The sequence below is a fragment of the Anabrus simplex genome, chromosome 3, assembly GCF_040414725.1.
Source record: "Anabrus simplex isolate iqAnaSimp1 chromosome 3, ASM4041472v1, whole genome shotgun sequence".
Taxonomy (NCBI): domain Eukaryota; kingdom Metazoa; phylum Arthropoda; class Insecta; order Orthoptera; family Tettigoniidae; genus Anabrus; species Anabrus simplex.
In genome coordinates this window covers 81,489,011-81,515,933 of record NC_090267.1, presented here as the reverse complement: position 1 = coordinate 81,515,933, position 26,923 = coordinate 81,489,011, and the positions used below count along the sequence as shown (strand labels likewise).

Here is a 26,923-nt window from a genome sequence, read left to right as displayed (position 1 = left end):
ATCAGTGTGATTAAATGAGAGACATGAAATCGTGAAGTACAATGTCAGTTTCAAAATGGTCATGAAGGGTGAGTGAAAATTGTATAAACATGAGATAGGGTTCAAAAACATAATCACTTGAAAAACATATAAACTGTAACAAAACTACACGGAAGTTCAAGATGATTGGCATTGGAGATTCAAATTATTTCAGACACTCTTCCATTGAATGTTGCCTGCCGCGAGTGTAGTACAAAACATAGGTTAGATTTCAATAAACACAATCGTCTCAAAAATGCACGTAACATTTTAAAAATATTTTTGGGTTGAGATGAAATTTGGCAGTTAGGGATTGAAATCACTAATTCACTAAGCGTCAATTCAAAACCAGCTGTGAAGGGTGAGACAAAATTGCATAAGCGTGAGTTTGGATTCGATAAATGCAAATGCAACACACTCGAAACTGTAGGTTCGTGATGGATTTGGCACATAAAAGTCTGCGTTCACTTATTCATTGAATGGCACTGGTGCGAGATGAACTTGGCAGTAAAGATTCGAATTCTTCATCGGCATACCCCACCCACAAGCTGTATACAAAGAGAAAAAAGAAGAAGTAGGGATCCGTAACTTCAAAAAATGAAGTAACAGACGAAGAAAGGCAAGGGCCATGAAGGGCGTGAAAATGAAAGACTCCCTAGGCCTCGAATGCTCTAATACCGTCGGGGTCGGAAAAAAACAAGAGTTGACCAAGGGAGGTCAGACATGATAGATGACAGTGAGGAGCCTGGCACAAGTAAGTGGAAGCAATGCCAGGACTCAGCTAAGGGCCCCTTGGTCGCCTACCCACGCTCCTAAGTTGAGAGCCCCTGGGGCCACTTTTAGTTGCCTCTTACGGCAGGCAGGGGATACCATGGGTGTATTCTTCATCTGCGTCCCCACCCACAGGGGTTTTTGCTGATTTTGAGACCTAAGGTTGTAACAGCTTCATACCAGAGATGAAGTCTAGTTTGTATTTCCGCTTCTGTCTCACTCCATACTATTACATCAGCAAAAACCAGGGCATTAGCTATTGGATCCTTTCTTTTAACCGCTTTTAAAATTTCATCCATTATGATTATGAAGAGAAGTGGTAAAAGACAACTTCCTTGCTGGACTCCACTCAGTTTCGAACCAACCTGACCTTCCATCGTGGTCCTGGACACAACAGTTGGTTTCATCATATAATCATTGTACTCGTGCTAAGATGTCGTCGGGCACTTTCTTATGTATCAAACATTCCCATATATGCCTGCGTGGTACATGGTCATATGCTTTCTCGATGTCCAGAAAAACACTTATAAGTGTTTTACCTTTCTTCCAATACTTCTCATAGAGCATTTTGGTGGCAAAAATGAGGTCTATAGTTGATCTATGAAGTCTAAATCCATGTTGTTCCTCCTCAAGTGTAGGTTCAACATATTTTTTAATCCTGCATCCCTTGGTGGAAGATCTACTCTTGTCAATCAACTAAGTCACGTTCCCATTATTTAAAATTATAATTCCCATTATTTTAAATTACAACACCACGCTACTTAGTGCAGTTTATGGTTTACACGACTTCAGTTACACTCATCTCACTTGAATGAGTCCACAAGTGAATGATGTATTTCCTAAAGGAATACTACAACTGTTTACTGTTTTACTTTCTGTTGTGATGGAGTGAAAGTACCTGTGACCAGTCACGAGAGTAACCTGCATGGATTGGAATGGAACTTCATGGTGATTTAGTGTCCGAGTATTGGAGCGTTCGAGGCCAGCCCAAAGCAGAAGTTTGCTCGAAATCAACTGTAATAGGTAGTATAAAATCACTCTCATAAACATTGATATTTATATGATGATAAATTACGATCTAAAAACCGAGTCGCTTGTATGATATTTCGAAGTAAACTCCTCTCTGCATCTAGTTCCAATAGAGGACTACACACTCCCTGCAGATCCTTAACCTCATGCTCGAGGTAGCCCATGGGTGGTATGAATAAAACGTGAGTACTTACTCAAATTATATACTCATGAGCATTTAGTAGGAGTATATTCTCAGCCCAAGTAGTATGTACTCCATTTGGTAAGAATAAAAAGGTTCTCCTCTGATGGAGTAGATACTCAAGCGCACAGCCATGTGGATCGTTTGAAACTGAGTATACTCATGTTGTGTACGATCGTCAACTGTTAACACGTTTGGTTCCAATCGCAACATAACCTCAACTGGATTCGGTTTAGTTTGTAGTTTGCACTGATTGTTCGTTCGTCAAGTTCGTCGATATGGAAAGTATTCATCCAATAACATTTGCGAATATATTGCGGGAACATGCGGTACTTTTTAGTAATTCCCAACTGCCGGCGGTTCGGAAAGAAAAATCCGAATCGTTGGAGGCAATTCAAATGAAACTGATGGCCATGTGTGGCAAGAAAGTTGAAATTGACACCATAACGAAAAGGATAAACAATATGAAAATGAGGGTGAAACAAAAGTGCGACGTAAACCAAACGGGGAATAGAAGGATAGTGCTGAAGGACTGGGAGAATATTATCCATGAGCTGTTGGATGGGGATACTAATCCAACATTGACACGAATTCCAGGTATGTTCCGAAAGTATATTCACGATTATTTTCTTGAACAGGTTTATAGAGGCTGTAGAAAGTACACTACAAACTTTAAGGTTAAGATATTTCTATTTATTGCTTTATAAGAACCAAATAGCACCTAGGCCTTTGGTTCAGGGTACCTGGGTTTGAATCCTGGGCCTGGGACTTTAGCTCCGTTTAATTCAATTGTCTGTAGAAAACTGAATTAGTGAATTAAAAAGTTTTTCCTTTTTTTCGTAGGAGCAACTGCGATTGGAGTAGGGCTTCCTGAAGTTCAGCCAGAACACATTCCTCCACCTGTAGTGGAATTTGTAGTATTGGAAGAGGGAGTCCTGTAGAAATCGTGAACTTTCCAAATGTAGCCACCCCTAAACGGAAAAGAAGTGTTTTGGACGACTACGAAAATGATGAAACCAGAACTCTAAATAATACAGACCTGCAGCGTTTGGTGCTGTTAAAGCAGATAAGAGTGTTGGAACTCACAGAAAGAAAGTTAAAATCAGAGATGAAAGAATGATAGTCGAGTATATATATTTTAAAAAATAAATTGTTTTGCATACATTTTTGAGCCATGTTCTTGAAATCTTTCTCCCAAAAGCAAGAAATGACTATATACTCATGATTGAGCCAACTATCAGCCATACTCAAAACAAAGTGAGTATATACTCATCAATTTGAGAAGGTACTCCCTTTTATTCATATCACATGTGAGAATCTACTCTCATACTCTTAGGAAGGTGAGTATATACTCCACCACCTCCACAACATGAGTATATACTCAACTAGTGAGTACATTCTCAAGAACTTTATTCTTATCAAGTGGAGTATATTCTCTGAAAAGTTGAGTACATAGTATATTCTCATTTTTATTCATACCACCCCATGTTACAGAATTTTCCAGATACAATATATAAATGATAACTGAGGGTGAGCCCCGACATTCTACTGTGTTATCTGTGACATAAAATCCAAATTCAGCACAATTAAACTTAGCAAAGAAAAAAAAATTGTAATGTTCCAATTAATTTTTATAATTACCAGAGAATTCTGCACCAGAAATACTTCATTCATTTGAAGTAATGGGATTTACCGAATAACTGCACATTTTCATTTCTTATTTTTAACCCAGTCATGCACTACTACATTAATTTAAATCAGTTTATACATACCGTTTTGCCCTTCACCCACTCTGTCGCCAAAGAACTCGACGCAATCGCAGAACCACAACCAAATGTTTTGAATTTAGCATCAATAATTTTTCCATCATCAGATACTTTTATTTGGAGTTTCATGACATCACCACATGCTGGCGCACCAACCAACCCCGTGCCAACTTGCTTATCATTCTTGTCCAGAGCACCAACATTACGAGGGTTCTCATAATGATCCAACACCTGTAAGATAACGTGAAGAACTTTTAGGGGAGTACATTTAAAAGATTTACCATTTTTAGATGGATCAAAACTGCAGGTAAATGTACCGGTCTACAATAGCTCTTCAATCAAGATCATTACAGCACAGCACAAATGTCAATCTTCTCTTGTTGCTAGTTCCTTGCCTACCTAATTTCCATGATTATCAGTTATAATACCAATTGTCGACGAAACACTTCATGTGGCAAGAAATCTAAACTTTTCTGAATCAAGGTGGTGATTATTGTTTGATTCATCAGTCCATAGACAGCTTTGATGCAGCCTTCCATGCCACCCTATCATGTGCTAACCTGATGTCTTGTTTATTTATAGTGATTAGACTTTGTATGCATGTATGTATTTATTATCTGTGAAACTTTTAGTGACATTTCGTTTTAGCGGGGGGGGAGGAGGAGGAGTAAGGAGGGAGCTACAACGGTTCTGGTAATACTGCCAACTGAATGGAAATTAAATTTGAATTGAATCATAGAGTGATCGATCGATACGAATTTTGCTAAATCGTTGTTTCTGTGAAGGAGTTCCAGGTTGTTCCTGTGATGTACTTTGATTTTCCTCACTCATGTTCAAGCTTAACCTACATTTTGACTGCTGTGTAAATAACAACAGTATTTAAAGTGTTGCAAATATACCGCCAGATGTCTCACGGCAATGCATAATTGATTTATATTTTTTGTGTCAAAGGTTGCCAATAAAAATCTCAAAGATAACCGAGGTCTACCGATTCAGCACTAGGGAGCCGAAGTATCACTAAAAGTTTTGCAGATAATATGTATGTATGTATGTATGTATGTATGTATGCATTCCATTTTATTGTGTGTGTATCTATTAATTTGTCACCAATGGTTTGTTTAGAGCATATATGCAGTGCATAGGTTAGATTACACGGAGCTATAGGTCTTCTTATTGTGATGTAGTTTGTAATGACATATCTGTGCTGAATTGTAGGAGTGAAGTCATATTTAGAAAATTTCAGCCAAGACCAGTGGTGGTTGATGGGGGTGGTAAGTCACACAATTTCTGATGCTTTCTATAAACATAAATATATTTCCAGGGGTGGTGTGGTAGGTCCCCAGGACCAGCAATGACCACACATCTGTCCTGCATGTCATATGAAGTAAGATTTTTGAAATTCACTCTCTCAAATTATGTACTTCATGCTGAGGAGCTACTGTTATACCTTGGCCAAATTTCAAATCAGATGTTACAAAAGATATGGATCATATATGAAAAATGTATAAAGACATCAATACGACAGAATTACGTCAGCCCTTTCGTACTTGGAAATATCTGAAAGGAGCTTAAATAAATACTACGGTAATATTTCAAAATTATTTATTTTCTTGCTAGTAGTTCGACATTGCAACAACACACAGATTTTCAGTTATACAGTACTAGGATGGGGAAGGGCAAGGACTTGGCCCCAATAAAGTACAACCCTGGCATTTACCTAGTGTGAAAATGGGAAACAATCGGTGGAACCTGAACCCACCATCTTCCAAGCAAAAGTTTATAGCTATAGGTAGGCCCACAAGAGTTGGAGTCTGACATCTGAGCGGCGAAAGCGGCAACTACGGAGTACGCTGCATTGTCATAGTTACCTCTATCTGTGGCATATCACTCTTTCATACAGGCTGATAATAAAACATGTAATCCTAATGCAATTCAATAAACTGTGACCCGCACCTAAGCTTGCGGTAATAATTGCAGCATTTAAGACTGAACAAGCCATTGCTGATAACTATGAGATTTCATCATCACTAACAACATCATTAGTTCCTGACAACCTCAAAAAATGTACATGTTAAATATAGAATAGAATTGGAAAAAGTTAACGTGTTCATATAGTGGACTTAGGCATTAAATTACAAACTACAACCACCTCCTACAGACTACATTTAAAGGAAAGGTAAACAACAGCAATTTATGGAATCAAGGAACTAAGAAGACTATCCCTACAAACAGCAATGGCTCTCTCCAATGCAAGAATCATGCCAATCTTCACCTACAGTCTGGACCTCATTTGGCTAAAATTGATGACAAAAGACTTGCCCACAACAGAAAATATAAAAGCTCGCTACTTGAAAGCAGCCTTAGGCCTATCCAGATTCACGCCCTTAGATCTTGCAAATTTCATTTCTGTTGTGCTTAGTAGTGACATACGGTACAGTTCTGGTATCGTAATTAGGATACGTCTGAAAGTACTTTAAAATTACTGTAGTGTACTGTACAGTAGTATACGAGTAATATCCTATTAGAATTTAGGGTGCTTATTTTATTATTGTAAAATATTTGTGTAGTACTGGTATAGTAGAGGTATCCATAGAAACTCTTACTAAAATACTGTTGTTGTAATTAGGATAGGCTTAATTGCAGTTTGGAATTGTGTAGTTCTTGTGTATTACTTTCGATATTCAGTAATTAACAGCAGTTTTTATCCTGTTAGGGGTTGTAGGATTTAAAAAAATAGTGCACGACTAAGTAGTATTGTAGTGTAGTCGTATATTAATTACCTTATTGTTGTGTACTATTCCAGACAATATACCCTTCCGTTCATTTATTTTTTGCAAATAAGTTATTTTATTTTTAATTTCATTTCCCCCCCCCCCCCATAAAGAATGGCTAAGGAGCGCGAGTGTACTTACTGTGGGTGTGGCGAGGCATTGAGGGGTATGAGGAGGAGTTGGAAAGTTTGAGGGAGATAATTAGGATTCTCACAGAAGACAGGAAGGAAGATAGGACTCCCTCAAACAATGTACAGGTTACAGTAGGTGTACAAGAGGGAGGAGTTGTAGAAGACAGGTGGTCTAATGTTCTAAGGGGAAGGAGATTGCAGGCTACGAGCTCTATTCAGGATCAGAATTCAGGAGAGGTGTCTGTGCAAAATCGGTACGAGTCACTCCAGGTAGAACAACAGAGGGAAGATGAGGGACAGGGAACTGTTCTGAGATGTGTGGAAGTAGAGGAAGGGAAAAGGTAGGAAAGGGAAATGTAGAGTAGAGGATAGGAAAAGACAGGTGGAACAGGGTCATGGGAAGGAGAAAAGGGAGGAGAAAGTAGTTTCTGCAGCTATCAGGAAAGATAAGGCTGACCAGGAGGGGAGGGGATCAAATGAGGTGAGTAGGGTTGAGGCTCTGGTCATGGGGGATTCCATCGTTAGACACGTGGGGAAAGTGTGTGGAGGAAAGGGAACCAAGGTAGAATGTTATCCAGGAATTAGGTTGAGGCAGATGTTGAGGAAAGTAGAAGAGAGGAAGGAGGGGAAGGAGAAGGTGGTAGTGTTTCACGTTGGTACCAACAACGTAAGGCAAGCTGCTATAAGTACCAACATAGTTGGAGATGTGTGGGATCTGGTAAATGCAGCACGGGTGAAGTTTAAGAAAGCGGAGATTGTTATTAGTGGAATACTGTGTAGGAGGGATACTGACTGGAGGGTGATTGGGGATTTAAATGAGACTATGGAGTGGGTATGTGGGAAACTGGGAGTGAAATTTCTAGATCCTAATGGGTGGGTAGGAGATAGGGATCTGCGCTCGGATGGCCTTCATTTAAACCGCAGTGGTACGTATAAGTTAGGAAATTTGTTTGGAAGGGTAATAGGGAGGTACATTCAGGGAAACGGGATGGCCTAGGGAGCGGTGATAAGGGAACAGGGAACTGGAAATCAAGTAGGGATGACAAAATTGTTGGTGTTGAACTGTAGAAGTATTGTAAAGAAAGGAATAGAATTAAGTAATTTAATAGATATATATTTACCAGATATTGTAATAGGAGTTGAATCATGGCTGAGAAATGATATAATGGATGCAGAAATTTTCTCACGGCACTGGAGTGTGTATCGTAGAGATAGGATAGGAATGGTGGGAGGGGGAGTGTTCATTCTGTTGAAGGAAGAATTTGTAAGCTACAAAAAAGTTAAAGATGAGACACATGAAATTCTAGGTGTAAGGCTCATTTCTAAAGATAATAGGCAACTTGATATATTTGGAGTGTACAGATCAGGAAAGGGTAGCACTGATGCGGATTCGGAATTATTTGATAGGATAGTCAGCTATGTGGGAAACAACATGGGAAGAAATGTGATTGTAGCGGGAGATCTGAATTTGCCAGATGTCAATTGGGAAGGAAATGCGAACGACAGGAAGCATGACCAACAAATGGCAAATAAGTTAATATGGGAAGGACAGCTGATTCAGAAAGTGATGGAACCAACCAGAGGGAAAAATATTTTGGATGTGGTGCTGATAAAACCAGATGAGCTCTATAGGGAAACTAAAGTAATAGATGGTATTAGTGATCATGAAGCTGTTTTTGTGGTAGTTAAAAATAAATGTGATAGAAAGGAAGGTCTTAAAAGTAGGACTGTTAGGCAGTACCATATGGCTGATAAAGCAGGCATGAGGCAGTTTCTAAAAAGTAACTATGATCGGTGGAAAACGGTAAATAAAAATGTAAACAGACTCTGGGATGAGTTTAAAGAAATTGTTGGGGAATGCGAAAACAGGTTTGTACCTATAAGGGTGGTAAGGAATGGTAAAGACCCACCTTATTATAACAGAGAAATAAAGAGACTAAGAAGGAGGTGCAGACTGGAAAGAAATAGTTAGAAATGGCTGTGGAAGTAAGGAGAAATTGAAGGAACTTACTAAAAAATTGAATCTAGCAAAGAAGGCAGCTAAGGATAACATGATGGCAAGCATAATTGGCAGTTATACAAATTTTAGTGAAAACTGGAAGGGTATGTATAGGTATATTAAGGCAGAAACAGGTTCCAAGAAGGACATTCCAAGAATAATTAATGAACAAGGGGAGTGTGTATGTGAGGATCTTCAAAAGGCAGAAGTATTCAGTCAGCAGTATGTAAAGATTGTTGGTTACAAAGATAATGTCCAGATAGAGAAGGAGACTAAAGCTAAAGAAGTATTAAAATTTACATATGATAACCATGACAATTACCATAAGATACAAAAGTTGAAAACTAGAAAAGTGGCTGGAATTGATCAGATTTCTGGGGATATACTAAAGACAATGGGTTGGGATATAGTACAATAGCTGAAGTATTATCTGATTATTGCTTGGTTGAAGGAGCTATACCAAATGAATGGTGAGTTGCTATAGTAGCCCCTGTGTATAAAGGAAAGGGTGATAGACATAAAGCTGAAAATTACAGGCCAGTAACTTTGACATGCATTGTATGTAAGCTTTGGGAAGGCATTCTTTCTGATTATATTAGACATGTTTGTGAAATTAATAACTGGTTCGATAGAAGGCAATTCGGTTTTAGGAAAGGTTATTCCACTGAAGCTCAACTTGTAGGATTCCAGCAAGATATAGCAGATATCTTGGATTCTGGAGGTCAAATGGACTGTATCGCGATGGACCTGTCTAAAGCATTTGATAGGGTGGATCATGGGAGACTACTGGCAAAAATGAGTGCAATTGGACTAGACAAAAGAGTGACTGAATGGGTTGCTATATTTCTAGAAAATAGATCTCAGAGAATTAGAGTAGGTGAAGCTTTATCTGACCCTGTAATAATTAAGAGGGGAATTCCTCAAGGCAGTATTATCGGACCTTTATGTTTTCTTATATATATAAATGATATGAGTAAAGGAGTGGAATCGGAGGTAAGGCTTTTTGCGGATGAAGTTATTCTCTATAGACTAATAAATAACTTACAAGATTGTGACCAACTGCAACGTGATCTTGAAAATGTAAGATGGACAGCAGGCAATGGTATGTTGATGAACGGGGTTAGAAGTCAGGTTGTGTGTTTCACAAATAGGAAAAGTCCTGTCAGTTTTAATTACTGCGTTGATGGGGTAAAAGTTCCTTTTGGGGATCATTGTAAGTATCTAGGTGTTAATATAAGGAAAGATCTTCATTGGGATAATCACATAAATGGGATTGTAAATAAAGGGTACAGATCTCTGCACATGGTTATGAGGGTGTTTAGGGGTTGTAGTAACGATGTAAAGGAGAGGGCATATAAGTCTCGTAAGACCCCAACTAGAGTATGGTTCCAGTGTATGGGACCCTCACCAGGATTACCTGATTCAAGAACTGGAAAAAATCCAAAGAAAAGCAGCTCGATTTGTTCTGGGTGATTTCTGACAAAAGAGTAGCGTTACAAAAATGTTGCAATGTTTGGGTTGGGAAGAATTGAGAGAAAGAAGAAGAGCTGCTCGACTAAGTGGTACGTATGTCTAGAATATTATTACAATATTTTTTAAAGTAATAATAAGTAATAATATTCGAGACATACGTCATCTTCAATACGGAACCAAAATGAGAATAGTTACTTGTAAGTGGTAAGTTCCGAGCTGTCAGCGGAGAGATGGCGTGGAATGACATTAGTAGACGAATAAGTTTGAGTGGCGTTTATAAAAGTAGGAAAGATCACAATATGAAGATAAAGTTGGAATTCAAGAGGACAAACTGGGGCAAATATTCATTTATAGGAAGGGGAGTTAGGGATCAGAATAACTTACCAAGGGAGATGTTCAATAAATTTCCAATTTCTTTGAAATCATTTAGGAAAAGGCTAGGAAAGCAACAGATAGGGAATCTGCCACCTGGGCGACTGCCCTAAATGCAGATCAGTATTGATTGATTGACTTTTCTATGAGCTGACTAGAAAAATCTTTATAGATGACTTAAGAATACACTGCAAGCTACAATCCAATGATGCGACCAGGAAAATAAAGGAGAAGAAAACGTGAGAAATATGGTCAGAATTTTTCGTTATCTGGACAGGATCCAACCAAGTTAGTAGTACATGATTACCACCACAAGTTGTGTGTAAAGACTCGCTTCCTTGAGCCAGACAAAACTTGCTTGTGCAGCTGCATAGCCATTCTGTGTGTGAAAGGTATCACATAACTTTGTGCCAACAAAGAACAACCTTCAACACAGAGTATGTGAAAGGTGAACTAAATTACTGTAATCTTACAACAAAAAAAAAAGTAACAACCAAAATAATATTCAGAAAACCAACACGTAAATTCATAAAGCAGCAACAACTAAGACAGCTAACACAGTACCAATCCGAATATCACAAAAGCATCTGAGAGCAAGCCAACCCACGTGGCATCACTCATCACTGCCATAGCAACAGGCCATTTTTGAGCAGCGTTAAGTCAACTTTTTCTCGCCGATGATGCTAAACAACACACTCCAAATCTTGCGGGCCTTAGTATACGTGACCTGTACCACAAAGCCAACTTAGATATTATTTTTTAACTATGATAATAGGAATGGAAAGCATATACTGGACTTCTGTGCTAGTATGGGATTAGCAGTTACAAATTCAATCATAACAAACATTCAACTCAGGACATCTGTCAGGATTTTTTTTAGAGTTTTTTCAATGATACAGATCGCCAGGCCTAGGATAGAGAAAGTGGAATCTGTCTGCAGACAGAATAAGGATAGGGAATCTCCAGGACAACGAAATTAGACAGAAGCATGGATATGATTAGTGGAAAGTTCCAAAGAATAGACAGTCAGCAGATTCAGGATATTGAAGAACAATTGGTAGCATACGGGGATGCTGTAGTAGAAACAGCAAAGGAATTCCTAGGACGAACTGTGTGTAAATATGGGAAAAAGCTAAAATCATAGTGCAACGAAGTCAGGGAGCTTGTAGACTTAAAAAGAAAGCATATTGAAAGTGGCTTCAAACAAGAACTGACCCAGATAGGCTAGTCCTCAATTTGAAGTGCACCACTCCAACCGCAAGTGTATCAACACGAACAGGAAGTCAACCAAAGTTGCACCCAATCCCAATAACGACCCATGATGTAAAACAAGCCATATCAAAAACCAAAAGCAGGAAAGCTGCTGGTCCTGATGGGATCTACAATGAACTTATCAAGGCAACCGAAGACATACTTCTACACGTGTAGACTGAGTTATTTAACACGTGTCTAGACAGTGCACAAATACCTGAATCTTGGAGGAAGTCCATGATAAAAGTAATCTATAAAGCAAAAGGAGACAACATGGACCCAAACTCATTTAGAGGCATCGCCCTAGAAAACAATGTTTTCAAGATCTTTATGAGAATAATCACGAACCGATTAGTGAGGGAAACGGACCATCACCTTCCCGAACGTCAGAATGGCTTCAGGAAACATCGCTCGACACTGCAGGCAGTAACGAACCTAATAAGTGAAATAGAAAAGGCCTAAAGATTTCCAAACGGAAAATACTACGCACTATTCATCGACTACACAAAAGCCTTCGACACCCTAAACAGAAAAGTAGTGATTGAGAAACTAGCAAAAATGATTGGAGAAACACACAGCATTACAGTCCTTCTGAAGAACATCCTAGAATACAACATAGTTAACATAAGTGATGGCATCTCTCTTTCCCAAGATATTTACCAGACCAATGGAGTAACGCAGGGTGACCCAATTAGTCCAATACTGTTCAACATTGCAACTGCAGACGTATCGAAAATAGTAGAATTCAGTGAAACAGTATCACAACACATATAAGCTGATGACATGGTAATTGGGTCATCCAACTTGGAAGACCTTCAGGAAGCAATTAACAAGCTGGAAACATGGGCAGAAGAAAATGATCTGCAGATAAACGAATCTAAGACAGCAATGATGATCTTCAGAAAGGGAGAAAGAGCTGCAACAAAGGACAAAATTAAATTTCAGAACAGAGACCTAAACATAACGAATTCCTTCAAATACCTTGGAATAACCTTACAAACAACAATCAACTCTTACAGAATGCACATAAAGGAAAGGACAACGGCCATCAAAGCAATATATAGAATTAAAGACCTCCAAAAAATTTCTTTAAAAACAGCACTAGTTATTTTATGCTGCAATAAGCCCAATTGCCACTTATGGCATTGAAATTATTTGGGAAAAATTATCTGTGGCTGACCTTAGGGCTCTAGAGAAACTAAAAGCCAGATTTCTAAAGCGAGTATTAGGTGTGCCTACGAACACAGAGTCCAGGTTAGTGTACAAACTTTGTAAAGAACCATTCTATATCAAGGATCTAAGAATCAATCTAGTTCTGCCCTTCACAAGACAAAGCGCAAAGATAATTGAAGAGAGAAGAATGAAACGAGCCCAAATCGAGCTCGAATTCTATGCCACCGACGCCATGCTGGAGCGAAAATGGACAGAAGCGAACTACGAACAGCGACATGTGGTTACAAGGATGGCAGTCCATGGCTTCCACTGTAAGCTATGTGCGACTAAGCGATTCCATGAGGTGAACGACGAGTGTGTGTGCTCTCTACGTAAGGAAGTGTGTGATCGCTACCACATACTTAAGTGCAAAAGAAGAACAAGATCAATCAACAAATACAGTAAACACAATTAACTATTAAACTCTATGCACATTTGTGTGCATTTCACTTATTATTTATTATAGGCTACAGAAGCATATATGTAGATGAAAGAAACATACAAACAAATCATTGTAGAACCCAAGAAGTAGTAGTCATGGGAAGATTTTAGTAATACAGTAAACTGAATATGCTTGGTCAAGCAGCAGGGAAACCTCTGCTTGCCTAGTAAATGGTTCATTTTAGAATTGCCATTAGTTTTTTGGTTTCCTTATAACCGTATAACCCCCAGTAGTTCTATTTGAAGATTCAACCAGCCATTGGGCTAATGAACTAACAGACATACATTATTATTATTATTATTATTAAAAATCCGATATCAAAGCAAATGCGATGTAGTAAACAATCTCTGTTTTTAGTTTATTGCCACTGAACTACAGCACGATGGCCATAGGTCAGACACATCTCCAATCTCTTACGAACGAATGTTCTCCTTTTAGACCAATAGGTTTGACTGAAATGCTCAAGAGCCCGGGACTGAACAACGACAGAGGTTTACAACGATAATTTACAGGTCGGGAATGTAATTGGTGAAACTATACTCTTATAATGGCACACGAAAGTCATCGCGAAATAGGATAGGTTACTGGTTCTCACTACGGTGACAACAGAATTATCAATCGAAATAATAACTTCAAGTTTAATTAAGATTCGTGAAATGTACGTTCGACAGTCGCTTAGCCGAAGTATAACTCCAAAAGGGAGATGTCTTCAGTAACAGTAGGCCCTATACATCCTAACCCGTTAAAAATATATATTTAAAAGACATAAATCTATGCAATACCTACCTTCTCATGATAGAAAGATGCCGACAAATACGAAGGTCTGATTTTCAATACTGTTGATGGAAAATTCACTGACAAGCTGCGAAATAATGCCATTGTTATTCGTAGACCAATACAACGCACAATATTTAAAACAAATCCAATGCAACCAATCCGCCGGTAGACCTTGGAATTAAAAGTCACCTGATCAATGCAACTGCAGTATTGCACCACAACCACAACTAACACATGCGCAGCGAAATGCGACAAACAAATGTCAGATTTGTATATATCCTCTATGGTCATATAATGCAGTAGTATTTACTCCCTGTCTTACAAGAAAAATCGCCAGCACAGTCATTACAGGACGAATAGAAATGAATAGTGCGACGACTCCCTCTGAATCACATGTTAACAGACATGGTGTACATGTTCTCCGCCACCTGCAGCGCTGCTGTCAATAAAAGGGCCAAGTACGCGCGCTTTTCGTCGGCTTACTGTGGAAGTGTGCAAACAGTTTGTGGTGTTTTTCAGTAGTTTTATACATTCACCAGTTGTATAAGTGCAAATAGCTGGCATTAACTTTTCATGAACTGAAAAGTGAAAAAGATTATGCATTTGAGAAGTAGAACGTATACTTTGACATATGCTTCAATTTACTACCGCATGTGAATATGCCTACAACTTGCAATGTCCCGGGTTGTAATTCGGGTTACAATAAACATTCGAATGATAAGCGTCATTTTTATTTCACCCCCAAAAGATCCTACTCTGTTCTCAAAGTGGTCGAAGGCTATCCCACGTCAACATCTGCCTTAAAGTGATAGTACCCTTAACATAATTTTTCAGTCAGATTAGAGCCATGGCAAAAGCTGTTGTCAAAGAGAATGCCAAAATCACAAGTACAGCTCAGGAAAAAAATTACAGCACGCTTACCTTTGATCAGCCACAATTTTCTTTTTTTGCTAGTTGCTTTACGTCGCACCGACACAGATAAGTCTTATAGCAATGATAGGATAGGAAAGGCCTAGGAGTTGGAAGGAAGCGGCCGTGGCCTTAATTAAGGTACAGTCCCAGAATTTGCCTGGTGTGAAAATGGGAAACCACGGAAAACCATATTCAGGGCTGCCGACAGTGGGATTCGAACCCACTATCTTCCGGATGCAAGCTCACAGCTGCGTGCCCCTAACCGCACGGCCAACTAGCTCGGTCTACCATTATCAAGTTGGGAAGATGAACAAATAGCTCCTTTCACCAGTTCAAAAATTGTCATTCATCTGTTCTATGGGTATATTGTTAAACATGCAAGCGAAGTGATAGGCTGTACAGCATGTATTGGTACTATGCAAAACAATACAGAGGAGGACCTAACAAGTCTAGAAGAATATTTTAACGCATCCAGCTATCTTATTTATCCATCGAGTGAATTATTATTTGTTTTTTCTCATGTAGAGGAAGTTGTTGTGAGAAATATTAGTGTACAAGAAGCATATGGGGTGAAATATTTCAAGAACGCCTGGATAGTTTACCTTCAATTACTGTTTCTTATAGACTTGGGTGCTGTACTGAACATTAATTTTTCATTACATACGATGCCGATTTTATTTCCGAACAAAAGAAGTGCGGAAAGAAGTGCAAGCTTGTATGACCGCAAAGCATACTCGGAAATGTCCGGTTAGTGTTATTAGCTGCCGTCCTCGGGGGCCCGGGTTCCATTCCCGGTACTGCCAGAAATTTAAGAATGGCAGGAGGGCTGGTATGTGGTTGAAATGGTACATGCAGCTCACCTCCAATGGGGGTGTGCCTGAAAGGAGCTGCACAACCTCGGGATGAGGACACGAGTTTATTGTCCGACTCGTTGGCTGAATGGTCAGCGTACTGGCCTTCGGTTCAGAGGGTCCCGGGTTCGATTCCCGGCCGGGTCGGGGATGTTAATCTTAATTGGTTAATTCCAATGGCCCGGGGGCTGGGTGTTCGTGCTGTCCCCAACATCCCTGCAACTCACACACCCCACATAACACTATCCTCCACCACAATAACACGCACTTACCTACACATGGCAGATGCCGCCCACCCTCATCGGAGGGTCTGCCTTACAAGGGCTGATGGGGTGAAGTGCTGATAAGATTCATTAATTTGAGCATGTTAATATATAATTTAACTTACGTACCGGTAGTTATGCAGGAATTACATATGTATGACATACCGGTACGTAACAATCATGTGGATGCCTGCAGTTTTAATGCGTTTATATTACGCAGCATGTACACTAACAGTCGAACATGTGTTTTTTAAAGGTTATAGCTGATAATTGCAACTGAGTTTGATTTTGTGGTGAATTAGGGGCCTAATGAGATAGCTCTATACACACATACCCGTTTGACATATTCGTTAAAAAATTGACGAAACAGTTTCAGAAGTAATGTCATTAAATCATTACTAAATGTAAAATATTTTCTACAAATTTGTCACATATTACTTTCAAAACAAGGAACATTATAATCTTAATTTGCACGAAACACAGTCATCGGTCAGTACAGAGAATGCACATTCCTGAAACATAACAATAATAAATACACGGTTTTCAGTAATTTATTTAAACGATAAATTCCGACTTAAATCACATCAGATCTCATTTAAAATCACATGTTCAAGGACAGCTGATCCCTGTTTACCTACACCAGCGCCGCGTAGTGTAGGAACATATCAAACAACAGAAGTCGTCACACTATGTACTTCTATTCGTCCTGGTCATTAGAAAGTCCCCAAATAGCAAGAACTTAACAAGAGATATTTTATTTTCAGGTAAATATCCCTTATCTTAGAAGAACCGCGTAATTATGAATTCAGCCCGACTGTCAAGATTTTCACACCCGTGCAAGGGCTGACGTTTGACCAAATACAGTAGAGAAAATACGCGACACCCAGCGAGGTATCGAGGTACAGCTATTAAACTTCTCTCTCTAGCGGCTAGACCTGAGAACTACTGATTCTGTCATAAGAGGACGCATATTTGTGTGTGAAGTTTTTAGTGTTATTTATGCGTTTTCAGGGAGTTGACATAATTAAATGGTAGCGTGTGTCATTCCTTGATATCTCCTCTCAACATGAGGGGAAAGATATGTGCTGTGTTGGAAGAGTTATAGGGAGGTACATTCAGGGAAACAGGGTACGCTAGGGAGCGGTGTTGAGGGAGCAGGGAAACTGGAAATCAAGTAGGGATGATATAAAACTGTTAGTGCACAACTGTAGAAGTATTGTAAAGAGAGGAATAGAATTAAGTAATTTAATAGATATATACTTGCCAGATATTGTAATAGGAGTTGAATCATGGCTGAAAAATGATATAATGGATCCAGAAATTTTCTCACGGAACTGGAGGGTGTATCGTAGAGATAGGATAGGAATGGTAGGAGGGGAAGTATTCATTCTGGTGAAAGAAGAATTTGTAAGCTATGAAAAAGTTAAAGATGACAAGCACGAAATTCTAGGGGTAAGGCTCATTTCTAAAGATAATAGACAACTTGATGTCTTTGGAGTGTACAGACCAGGAAAGGGTAGCGCAGATGCTGATTCCGAATTATTTGATAAGATAATCAGCTATGTGGGAAACGATAAGGAAAGGAACGTGATCGTAGCTGGTGATCTCAATTTACCAAATGTCAATTGGGAAGGTAATGCGAACGACAGGAAGCATGACCAACAAATGGCAAATAAGTTAATATGGGAAGGGCACCTGATTCAGAAAGTGATGGAACCAACTAGAGGGAAAAATATTCTGGATGTGGTGCTGGTAAAGCCAGATGAGCTCTATAGAGAAACCGAAGTAATAGATGGTATTAGCGATCACGAAGCTGTTTTTGTGGTAGTTAAAAATAAATGTGATAGAAAGGAAGGTCTTAAAAGTAGGACTGTTAGGCAGTACAATATGGCTGATAAAACAGGCATGAGGGAGTTTTTAATAAGTAACTATGATCGGTGGAAAACAGTAAATAAAAATGTAAACAGACTCTGGGATGGGTTTGAAGAAATTGTTGAGGAATGTGAAAATAGGTTTGTACCGTACCTTTAAAGGTGGTAAGGAATGGTAAAGATCCACTATAGTATAACAGGGAAGTAAAGAGACTAAGGAGGTGCAGGTTGGAAAGAAATAGAGTTAGAAATGGCTGTAGAAGAAAGGAGAAATTGAAGGAACTTACTAGGAAATTGAATCTAGCAAAGAAGTCAGCTAAGGATAACATGATGGCAAGCATAATTGGTGGCCACACTAATTTTAGTGAAAAATGGAAGAGTATGTATAGGTACTTTAAGGCAGAAACAGGTTCCATGAAGGACATTCCAGGAATAATTAATGAACAAGAGGAGTGTGTATGCGAGGATCTTCAAAAGGCACAAGTATTCAGTCAGCAGTCTGTAAAGATTGTTGGTTACAAGGATAATGTCCAGATAGAGGAGGTGACTAATACTAAAGAAGTATTAAAATTTACCTATGACAGCAATGGCATTTACAGTAAGATACAAAAGTTGAAAACTAGAAAAGCAGCTGGAATTGATACGGTTTCGGGGGATATACTAAAGACAATGAGTTGGGATATAGTACTGTTATATCCCAGTAGAATGCGCGCATGTCGACCACAGCATTTATACAGAAACTGTGTTATTGCTTAGTAGAGGTTGCTTTACGTCAGCGTATCACGAGACACTTTTCAATACAGTGTTGTGTAAGCAAGGTGTTCAATTATAAATGCCATTCGTGTATGGTCATAACAATTGGCGACAAGGAAAACTTTCAAAACGTCAGAGGAAAATGATAATATTGTGTCTGAATACAAATATGTTCTGCGAATAGTGACTGAACGGGAATACGTATACGTGTTACGTATATAACCTCAACTACGTGTAAATGTCATATTCCTAACCTTCAATTATTTTTGTGGGAGACATATCTCAAACATTTCTCCACGGATGCAGACCAGTTTAAGCAATTTTTGCCAGCAATGCATGCCAATCAACAGGCACTCTTAGATCAACTGAGAACTCAACACCAGTTCAATCTACTCAACCTATTATTAATTCGAATACATTTCTAATTCCACCCTTTGAATGTTTCAACCCACAAGTAGAGAACTTTCGAAATTACCGGCAACGTTTCGAAAACTATCTACAATTGAAAAATGTGTTCACCAACAAGAAATACGCCGCTCAGATGCTGCTTAATTCGATTGGCTCTACGAGTTATAACATATTATCTGCATTAGTGGCACAAAAACACATAGTGATTTCGATTACAACAATTTAAATGAAACCCTAGAAAAACATCTTTGTCCTAAGAAGAATGTTCTGGTAGCCCAACATAGGTTTTTATCCATTTACCAGCTTGAAAATCAACCTATTGCTGACTAAGTTGCTACATTAAGGCGTGCTACAATTGACTGCGACTTCAATTCTACATGTGAATGTAAGGTAAGCATTGCAAATGTATTTCTAAGAGCACAGTTCATTAGGGGAATTTATGACAGTTCAATTCGTGAGCAGTTACTCCAGGCAAATGTTCAAGAATTTAACGAAATTGTAACAAAAGCTATCGTTCTTGAAACGTGTAATTTAGACAGCAAGGAACTATCACAATCAGCTGTATACAAGGCTACTTATAATGATTCTGTTCAAAAAATCAATCACAAATCAAGACAGGACGTATCTCACGACGATCAAAGCCAAGCAACACCTGTAAGCAAGGCCAGATCAAAAATTGACTACAAGGAATTGGGAATTCAAAATATGTGTTTACGTTGTGGTAGAAACAATTATCTAGCGAAGGATTGTGTGACTGATTTTAACAATCTGAAATGCAGTTCATGTGGGAAATTCGGCCACATTAAGAAAGTGTGTATCCGTACTTTGTTAGCAACAAGAAGGAATTCCAAAATCGATTCAAATTTTCTTCACGAAGAAGATATTACTCAAACATTCGGTGTTAGCCATATAATAGACATTTTTCAATATCACGAATATCCACATGCGAAGAAATTTTATGCTACAGTTCTTATAGAAGGAACACCCCAGATATTTGAAGTAGATTCTGGAGCCGGTTTTACCTTGCTCTCACGTTCTAGCTTCAAAGCGCTTGACTTACGTGTACAACTCCAGAAAGCAGATGTTGCATTTCGTTCTTATACTAAGAATGTGTTTTTACCTGATGGCAAAGTTAATGTTACTGTTTCTTATCAGAATAGAACTTCATCTGAAGAGTTATATGTAGTACCGGACGACTTCGAACCGCTTCTGGGGTGTGTCTGGATCCGTCACCTTGGTATTAATCTTCAGAAAATTGACCGTGAAGTCAGTCGGTAGTATTACTGATATAATCAAGAGATTTCCAGAAATTTTCGAAGAAAAGGTAGGGTGTGTGCCAAATTTGAAAGTGTCTCTTCAGCTCCGACAGGATGCCAAGCCAGTCTTTCATAAAGAACGTGATGTTCCATATGCCTTACGGGAGAAAGTAGAAAAAAGAATTAGACGATTTAGAAGCAGGTGGGATAATCTCAAAATCAATTACAGTGATTGAGGTTCGCCACTAGTAGTGATTCCAAAGTCCGATGACGGGGTTCGACTCTGCGTTGATTACAAGATAGGCGTCAATGACAAATTAGTAGCAGCAAACTACCCAATTCGGAAAGTGGGTGCCATCCTAAATAGCTTGAAGAACTCGAGGTACTTTTGCCGCCTGGACATATATAAAGGATATCTTCATCTCCAGGTTGATGATGAGAGCAGCAAGATCCAAACCATATCAACACATCGAGGTACATATCGCATGCATCGTCTTCCCTTTGGTGTAAAAACAGCTCCGTCCGAATTTAATAGAATCATAGATCAAGTTTCATCTGGACTATCAAAAGCTCATTCATATTTTGATGACATTATTATTCATGGTTTTACAAAAACAGAATGTCAACAAAACCTATTTGCCTGCCTTCAAAGGCTCAAAGAATTCGACTTACATCTAAACCAAAGGAAGTGTGCTTTCTTTGAAACCAGCATCGAATATCTGGGCCATGTTATTGAATATAATAAAATCATGAAGTCACCAGCCAAGGTTAAAGCAATACTTGAAATGCCTCGTCCGGTCAATACAGATGATGTTCGACGATTTCTTGGAATGATAACATATTATTCAAGATTCATTCCAAATACTTCAACCATGACCTACCACTTGAGGCAACTTCTCCGCAAGAATAAGAAGTTTCATTGGACTAGTTCTTGTGAATCGGCATTTGCCAGACTAAAGGACGAGATCGCAAGTGATCGAGTGCTGATACCTTATAACGCAGATCTACCACAGGTTCTAGCTTGTGACGCCAGTCCAACAGGTATTGCTGGAGTCCTGTCACACATTGTTGATGATGTTGAAAAGCCTATCACATTTGCTTCAAGGTCCTTGTCTTCAGCCGAACGTAACTACAGCCAGCTGGATCGTGAAGCTCTAGCAATTATGTTCGCTGTCAACTATTTCTATGTATCTATTTGGACGCAAGTTTAAGTTGATAACAGACAATAGATCACTTACCAGAATCTTCCATCAGAATTCAAGATTGCCAGCTATAACTTCTGCTAGATTATTAAGATATGCTTCATTTCCTTCGGGATTTGACTATGAAGTTGTATATAAAAAAGGTTCAGAACATACCAACGTTGACTGCTTGTCAAGAGCAGCGATCATTCAATCACACATTTCAAAGGATATAGTGTTCAGTGACGAAGTTAATAAACTCTGTTATTCAACCATCGCTGAAATAGCAACCACGGAATTAAATCCTGACAGTATTCGAATTTCAACAGAAAACGATGAATTGTTATCAAAAATCAAAGCAGAGCTCATGTCATCTGAATCCGTAGACAATGAATTCACGCTAGATGATGGAATCTTATTCAAGGGTCAAAGAGTCGTCATTCCGTCCAAACTCCAGCCATTAGTCCTGAAGGAATTACATAGCACACACATAGGGATTACGAAAATGAAACAATTAGCAAGGCGTTATTGCTACTAGAAGAATATTGATGAGGATATCGAGAAAATGGTAAAGTCTTGTCAGGCCTGCGCTGACATTCGATCCTCTCCAGCGAAAGCACCGATTCACCATTGGGACGTCCCTACAGACAACTGGAGCCGCGTCCACATGGATTATGCAGGTCCATTTCAAGGTTTCTACTTCCTTCTAATTGTTGATGCAAAATCCAGGTGGGTAGAAATCAAAGTAATTCGAGAAGCTCCGACATCTGTGAAGACAATTGAGCTATTAAGAGAAATATTTTCATTTCATGGATTCCCAATAGCGACAGTCTCTGATAACGCTACAATATTTGTAAGTGGCCTGTTCAAATCGTTCTGTAGGTAACATGGTATATTCCAAAAATTCACAGCTCCTGGACATCCCACAACTAATGGAATGGCTGAACGAAACATCCAGACGCTAAAACGTCGACTAAAAGCCATGTCGAATGAGCCCTTGTCTATATCCAGAAAAGTGCAAGAGATCCTTCTGAAATATCGTGTCACCCCTCTAGAATGTGGAAAATCACCAGCTGAACTGTACCTGAACAGACCATTACGGATCAAACTAGACGATATTCGCCCAATCAAACAGGAAGGCAATCAAGAGGAGACTCATGGACATCGCAATCTAAGCGTGGGAGACAGAGTCCAAGTGAAATTCTATGAAAGGAATTAAATGTCATGGAAGTAGGGAGTAGTCATTGGAAAGTTCGGTCATTTACATTACCAGATTCAGCTAGACGATGGTTATAGCCTCAAAAGACATATTGACCAAATACCTACAACGGAGGTTCCGAAGAAGACAGGCACAATCGCTGATCAGCAATTAGACCCAAGTCAACAAGAACAACATCCTGAATATAAACAACCTTTCATCTTCACTGACTGGATGAATGAGCCAATCCCTGGGAGTAATCAAGGACTCGAGGCAGAAGAAGACATGCAAAATCAAAGACTTGAAGCAGAAGAAAACGGACCTCCACCCCCAAACCTAACCTGCCGACCAGATAGGGCACGCCGTCCGCCGCAGTACCTTAAGGACTAATGTACTTAAATGATCACCAAATTCTCTTCTCAAAATTAAGCGTGGGAGACTGTTATATCCCAGCAGAATGCGCGCATGTCAACCACAGCATTTATATAGAAACTGTGTTATTGCTTTGTAGAGGTTGCTTTACGTCAGTGTATCACGAGACAATTTTCAATACAGTGTTGTGTAAGCAAGGTGTTCATGTTTAATTATAAATGTCATTCGTGCATGGTCATAACAAGTACCATATCTGAGGTACTTGTTTGATTATTGTTTGCATGAAGGAACTTTGCCAAATGAATGGAGAGTTGCTATAGTAGCCCCTGTATATAAAGGAAAGCGTGATAAACATAAAGCTGAAAATTACAGGCCAGTCAGTTTAACATGCATTGGATGTAAGCTTTGGGAAAGCATTCTATTTGATTATATTAGACATGTTTGCAAAATTATTAACTGGTCTGATAGAAGGCAGTTTGGGTTTAGGAAAGGTTATTGCACTGAATCTCCACTTGTAGGATTCCAGCAAGATATAGCAGATATCCTGGATTCAGGAGGTCAGTTGGACTGTATTGCTATTGACTTATCTAAGGCATTTGATAGGGTAGATCAGGGGGGACTACTGGCAAAAATGAGTGCAATTGGACTAGAAAAAAGAGTGACTGAATGGGTGGCTCTGTTTCTAGAAAATAGAACTCAGAGAATTAGAGTAGGTGAAGCTTTATCAGTCCCTGTAAAAATTAAGGGGGGAATTCCTCAAGGCAGTATTATTGGAGCTTTATGTTTTCTTATATATACCGCTACGGTAGCTGTGAAGGCCCTTCAGGAACTCTGAAAAGTGCTGGCAAAAGGGGCTCTGGTTAAGACGCATTAGGTCGTTATGCAACTTATGTTCATAAATGGGTAAAATATAAATAAGTGAATAAATACAATGTTAATTTTAATCTTATTCCAGTTGTATAGTATTATTAGAAGTAATTTCACATACTGTATATGAGTTGACTATGTTTGTAAGTACAGGAGATATTATAAGTAAACGTTTTTAAACAATATAAATGTATTAAGGATGATGTGTGTGTTTAATAGAAAAAAATATTAGCGTAAATTGTATAATATTGTATTCTAGGAAAATTGTCTTCGTCTCTTGTTAATTTAAAATTTAGTTCTTGACAATAATGTATTTTAGTGTACCATTTGCCACCGAGGTAGACACCTCATTTGCAAATAAAGAGATTTTGACTTGATTTGATGTTTAAAGAAGTTGAATCAGAGGTAAGGCTTTTTCGCAGATGATGTTATTTTGTACAGAGTAATAAATAAGTTACAAGATTGTGAGCAACTGCAAAATGTCCTCGATAATGTTGTGAGATGGACAGTAGGCAATGGTATGATGATAAACGGGGATAAAAGTCAAGTTGTGAGCTTCACAAATAGGAAAAATCCTCTCAGTTTTAATTACTGCGTTGATGGGGGTGAAAGTTCCCTTTGGGGATCATTGTAAATACCTAGGTATTAATATAAGGAAAGATCTTCATTGGGATAATCACATCAATATGATTGTAAATAAAGGGTACAGATCTCTGCACATGGTTATGAGAGTATTTAGGGGTTGTAGTAAGAATGTAAAGGAGAGAGCATATTTGTCTCTGGTGAGACCCCAACAAGAGTATGGTTCCAGTGTACGGGACCCTCACCAGGATTACTTGATTCAGGAACTGGAAAAAATCGAAAGAAAAGCAGCTCATTTGTTCTGGGCGATTTCCGACAAAATAGTAGCGTTACAAAAATGTTGCAAAGTTTGGGCTGGGAAGATTTGGGAGAAAGGAGACGAGCTGCTCGGCGAAGTGGTTTGTTCCGAGCTGTCAGTGGAGAGATGGCGTGGGCTGACATCAGTAGACGAATAAGTTTGGATGGTGTCTTTAACAGTAGGTAAGATCACAATATTAAGATAAAGTTGGAGTTCAAGAGGACAAATTGGGGCAAATATTCGTTTATAGGAAGGGGATTTAGGGATTGGAATAACTTACCAAGGGAGATGTTCAATAAATTTCGAATTTTTTGCAATCATTTAAGAAAAGGCTAGGAAAACAACAGATAGGAAATCTGCCACCTGGGCGACTGCCCTAAATGCAGGTCAATAGTGATTGATTGATTGATTGATTGATTGATTGATTGATTGATTGATTGATTGATTGATTGATTGATTGATTGATTGATTGATTGATTGATTGATTGATTGATTGATTGATTGATTGATTGATTGATTTGCCTGCAGTAACTATGAAGTAGGGAAGAATCGCGGTCTTTCTTTCGCTTCCGTCGTGACAAGAATATGTAAGTAATACTGTGTTTGCATATATATTCTTCCAGTGACAAAGAGATTTTTATAGTACTTCATAATCTTCTGAACTGCTCGACCCATATTTTAACCGGCTTAAAATATAATACATATATTTTATTGTATAGTGCAACAGTTAACCTTCAATACCAAACTGTTGTTGCAGGTGAGATTTGTGGGTTTTTAAATGTCACAGAAGTGATTTGGATAAGGTGCACAAGAAAGAAAGTACGTTACGCTTATATAAGAATTATAAGATCTGTTCAGATAATTTCCAGACCAGTGACTTTAAAAATCCTCAACTATACAGCCAAGGGTATGTTACATTTTTACTCTAATTGTACGTAATATTCCTCAAAGCATCACTATCGACAATATTTTCATACTTTTGTTTCTTTTATCCCTCTTCTCGGATTAAAGCCGGGATTTTATAGATTTTCTTTCTGTTAGTAGGCTTCACGTTATAAGTAAAATTGTCCAGCTTTTAAATGATAATTCATTGCATCATGTGTGTAAGGAATGTGCCGATATTTTTATTGACAAGTGTCTTAATGTGATGAAACAATGTTTATAAATGAGAAAAAGGACAAATCTAACCGTAAAAGTTCAGGCAGGAATGCTAAAGCAAGAAAGTAATGCATAAATAAAAGATCAAGATATTTCACAACAGTCCATTTCACATCTTGTGTAAATGTCTAATTTCAGTCTTTAAATGAGAACCTTTTAAATAATTCTTCATTCATTTTCCCATAATTGCTTGAGCAACTTCGAAGTTAATATCTCCATAATACTTTCGTTCTAGACGTAATTTATTTTTCCATTTTCGTATATGCATTTCCATTGATATTTGAATTTAAGGCCACGGTCGCTTCCTTCCAACTCCTAGGCCTTTCCTATCCCATCGTCGCCATAAGACCTATCTCTGTCGGTGCGACGTAAAGCAACTAGCAAAAAAAAGATATTTGAATTTAGCGCGAGTTTTCAGGTCAAGTCATTGGAGCGCCACCATCGAATTGTCTCCCATTTTAACAAGGCTAAATCCGTAAGTGTCGCGTATTGTCTCTACTTTATTTGGTTTGACTTTCATACCCACGAAACGATCGTCGTTTGTTTACACGCTCGCACTTCAAGCCAAGACCAACTACAATACTCAGCCACAATGCAGAAAAAACATGGTTGCCTTAGCGGGCCAAAGCTGACAAGTGAAGATTAACCTAATAATGGTCGTGAGAACGGTGCAGTACGAAGAAGTTTATCGAAGGTTTTAAAAACTTAGCATTTGATACGTAAAAGAAAAATAGTAATTTTACCTGCTCTCTATATCTAG

The 26,923-nt window shown here is 38.6% G+C and overlaps 1 protein-coding gene across 1 annotated transcript in view; it reads right to left on the bottom strand.

The window, feature by feature from the left end:
* IscU (Iron-sulfur cluster assembly enzyme) overlaps positions 1 to 14,405 on the bottom strand; it is a 78,716-nt gene extending 64,311 nt beyond the window's left edge. The window contains exons 1-2 of the mRNA XM_067142595.2: positions 14,203 to 14,405; positions 3,772 to 3,996 (exon numbers count right to left, since the gene is read on the bottom strand). Coding sequence (XP_066998696.1) covers positions 3,772 to 3,996; positions 14,203 to 14,295 — 318 coding nt within the window. The 5' untranslated portion in view covers positions 14,296 to 14,405. The remainder of the gene's footprint in view (positions 1 to 3,771; positions 3,997 to 14,202) is intronic.
* Between the last annotated feature and the right edge of the window lie 12,518 nt (positions 14,406 to 26,923).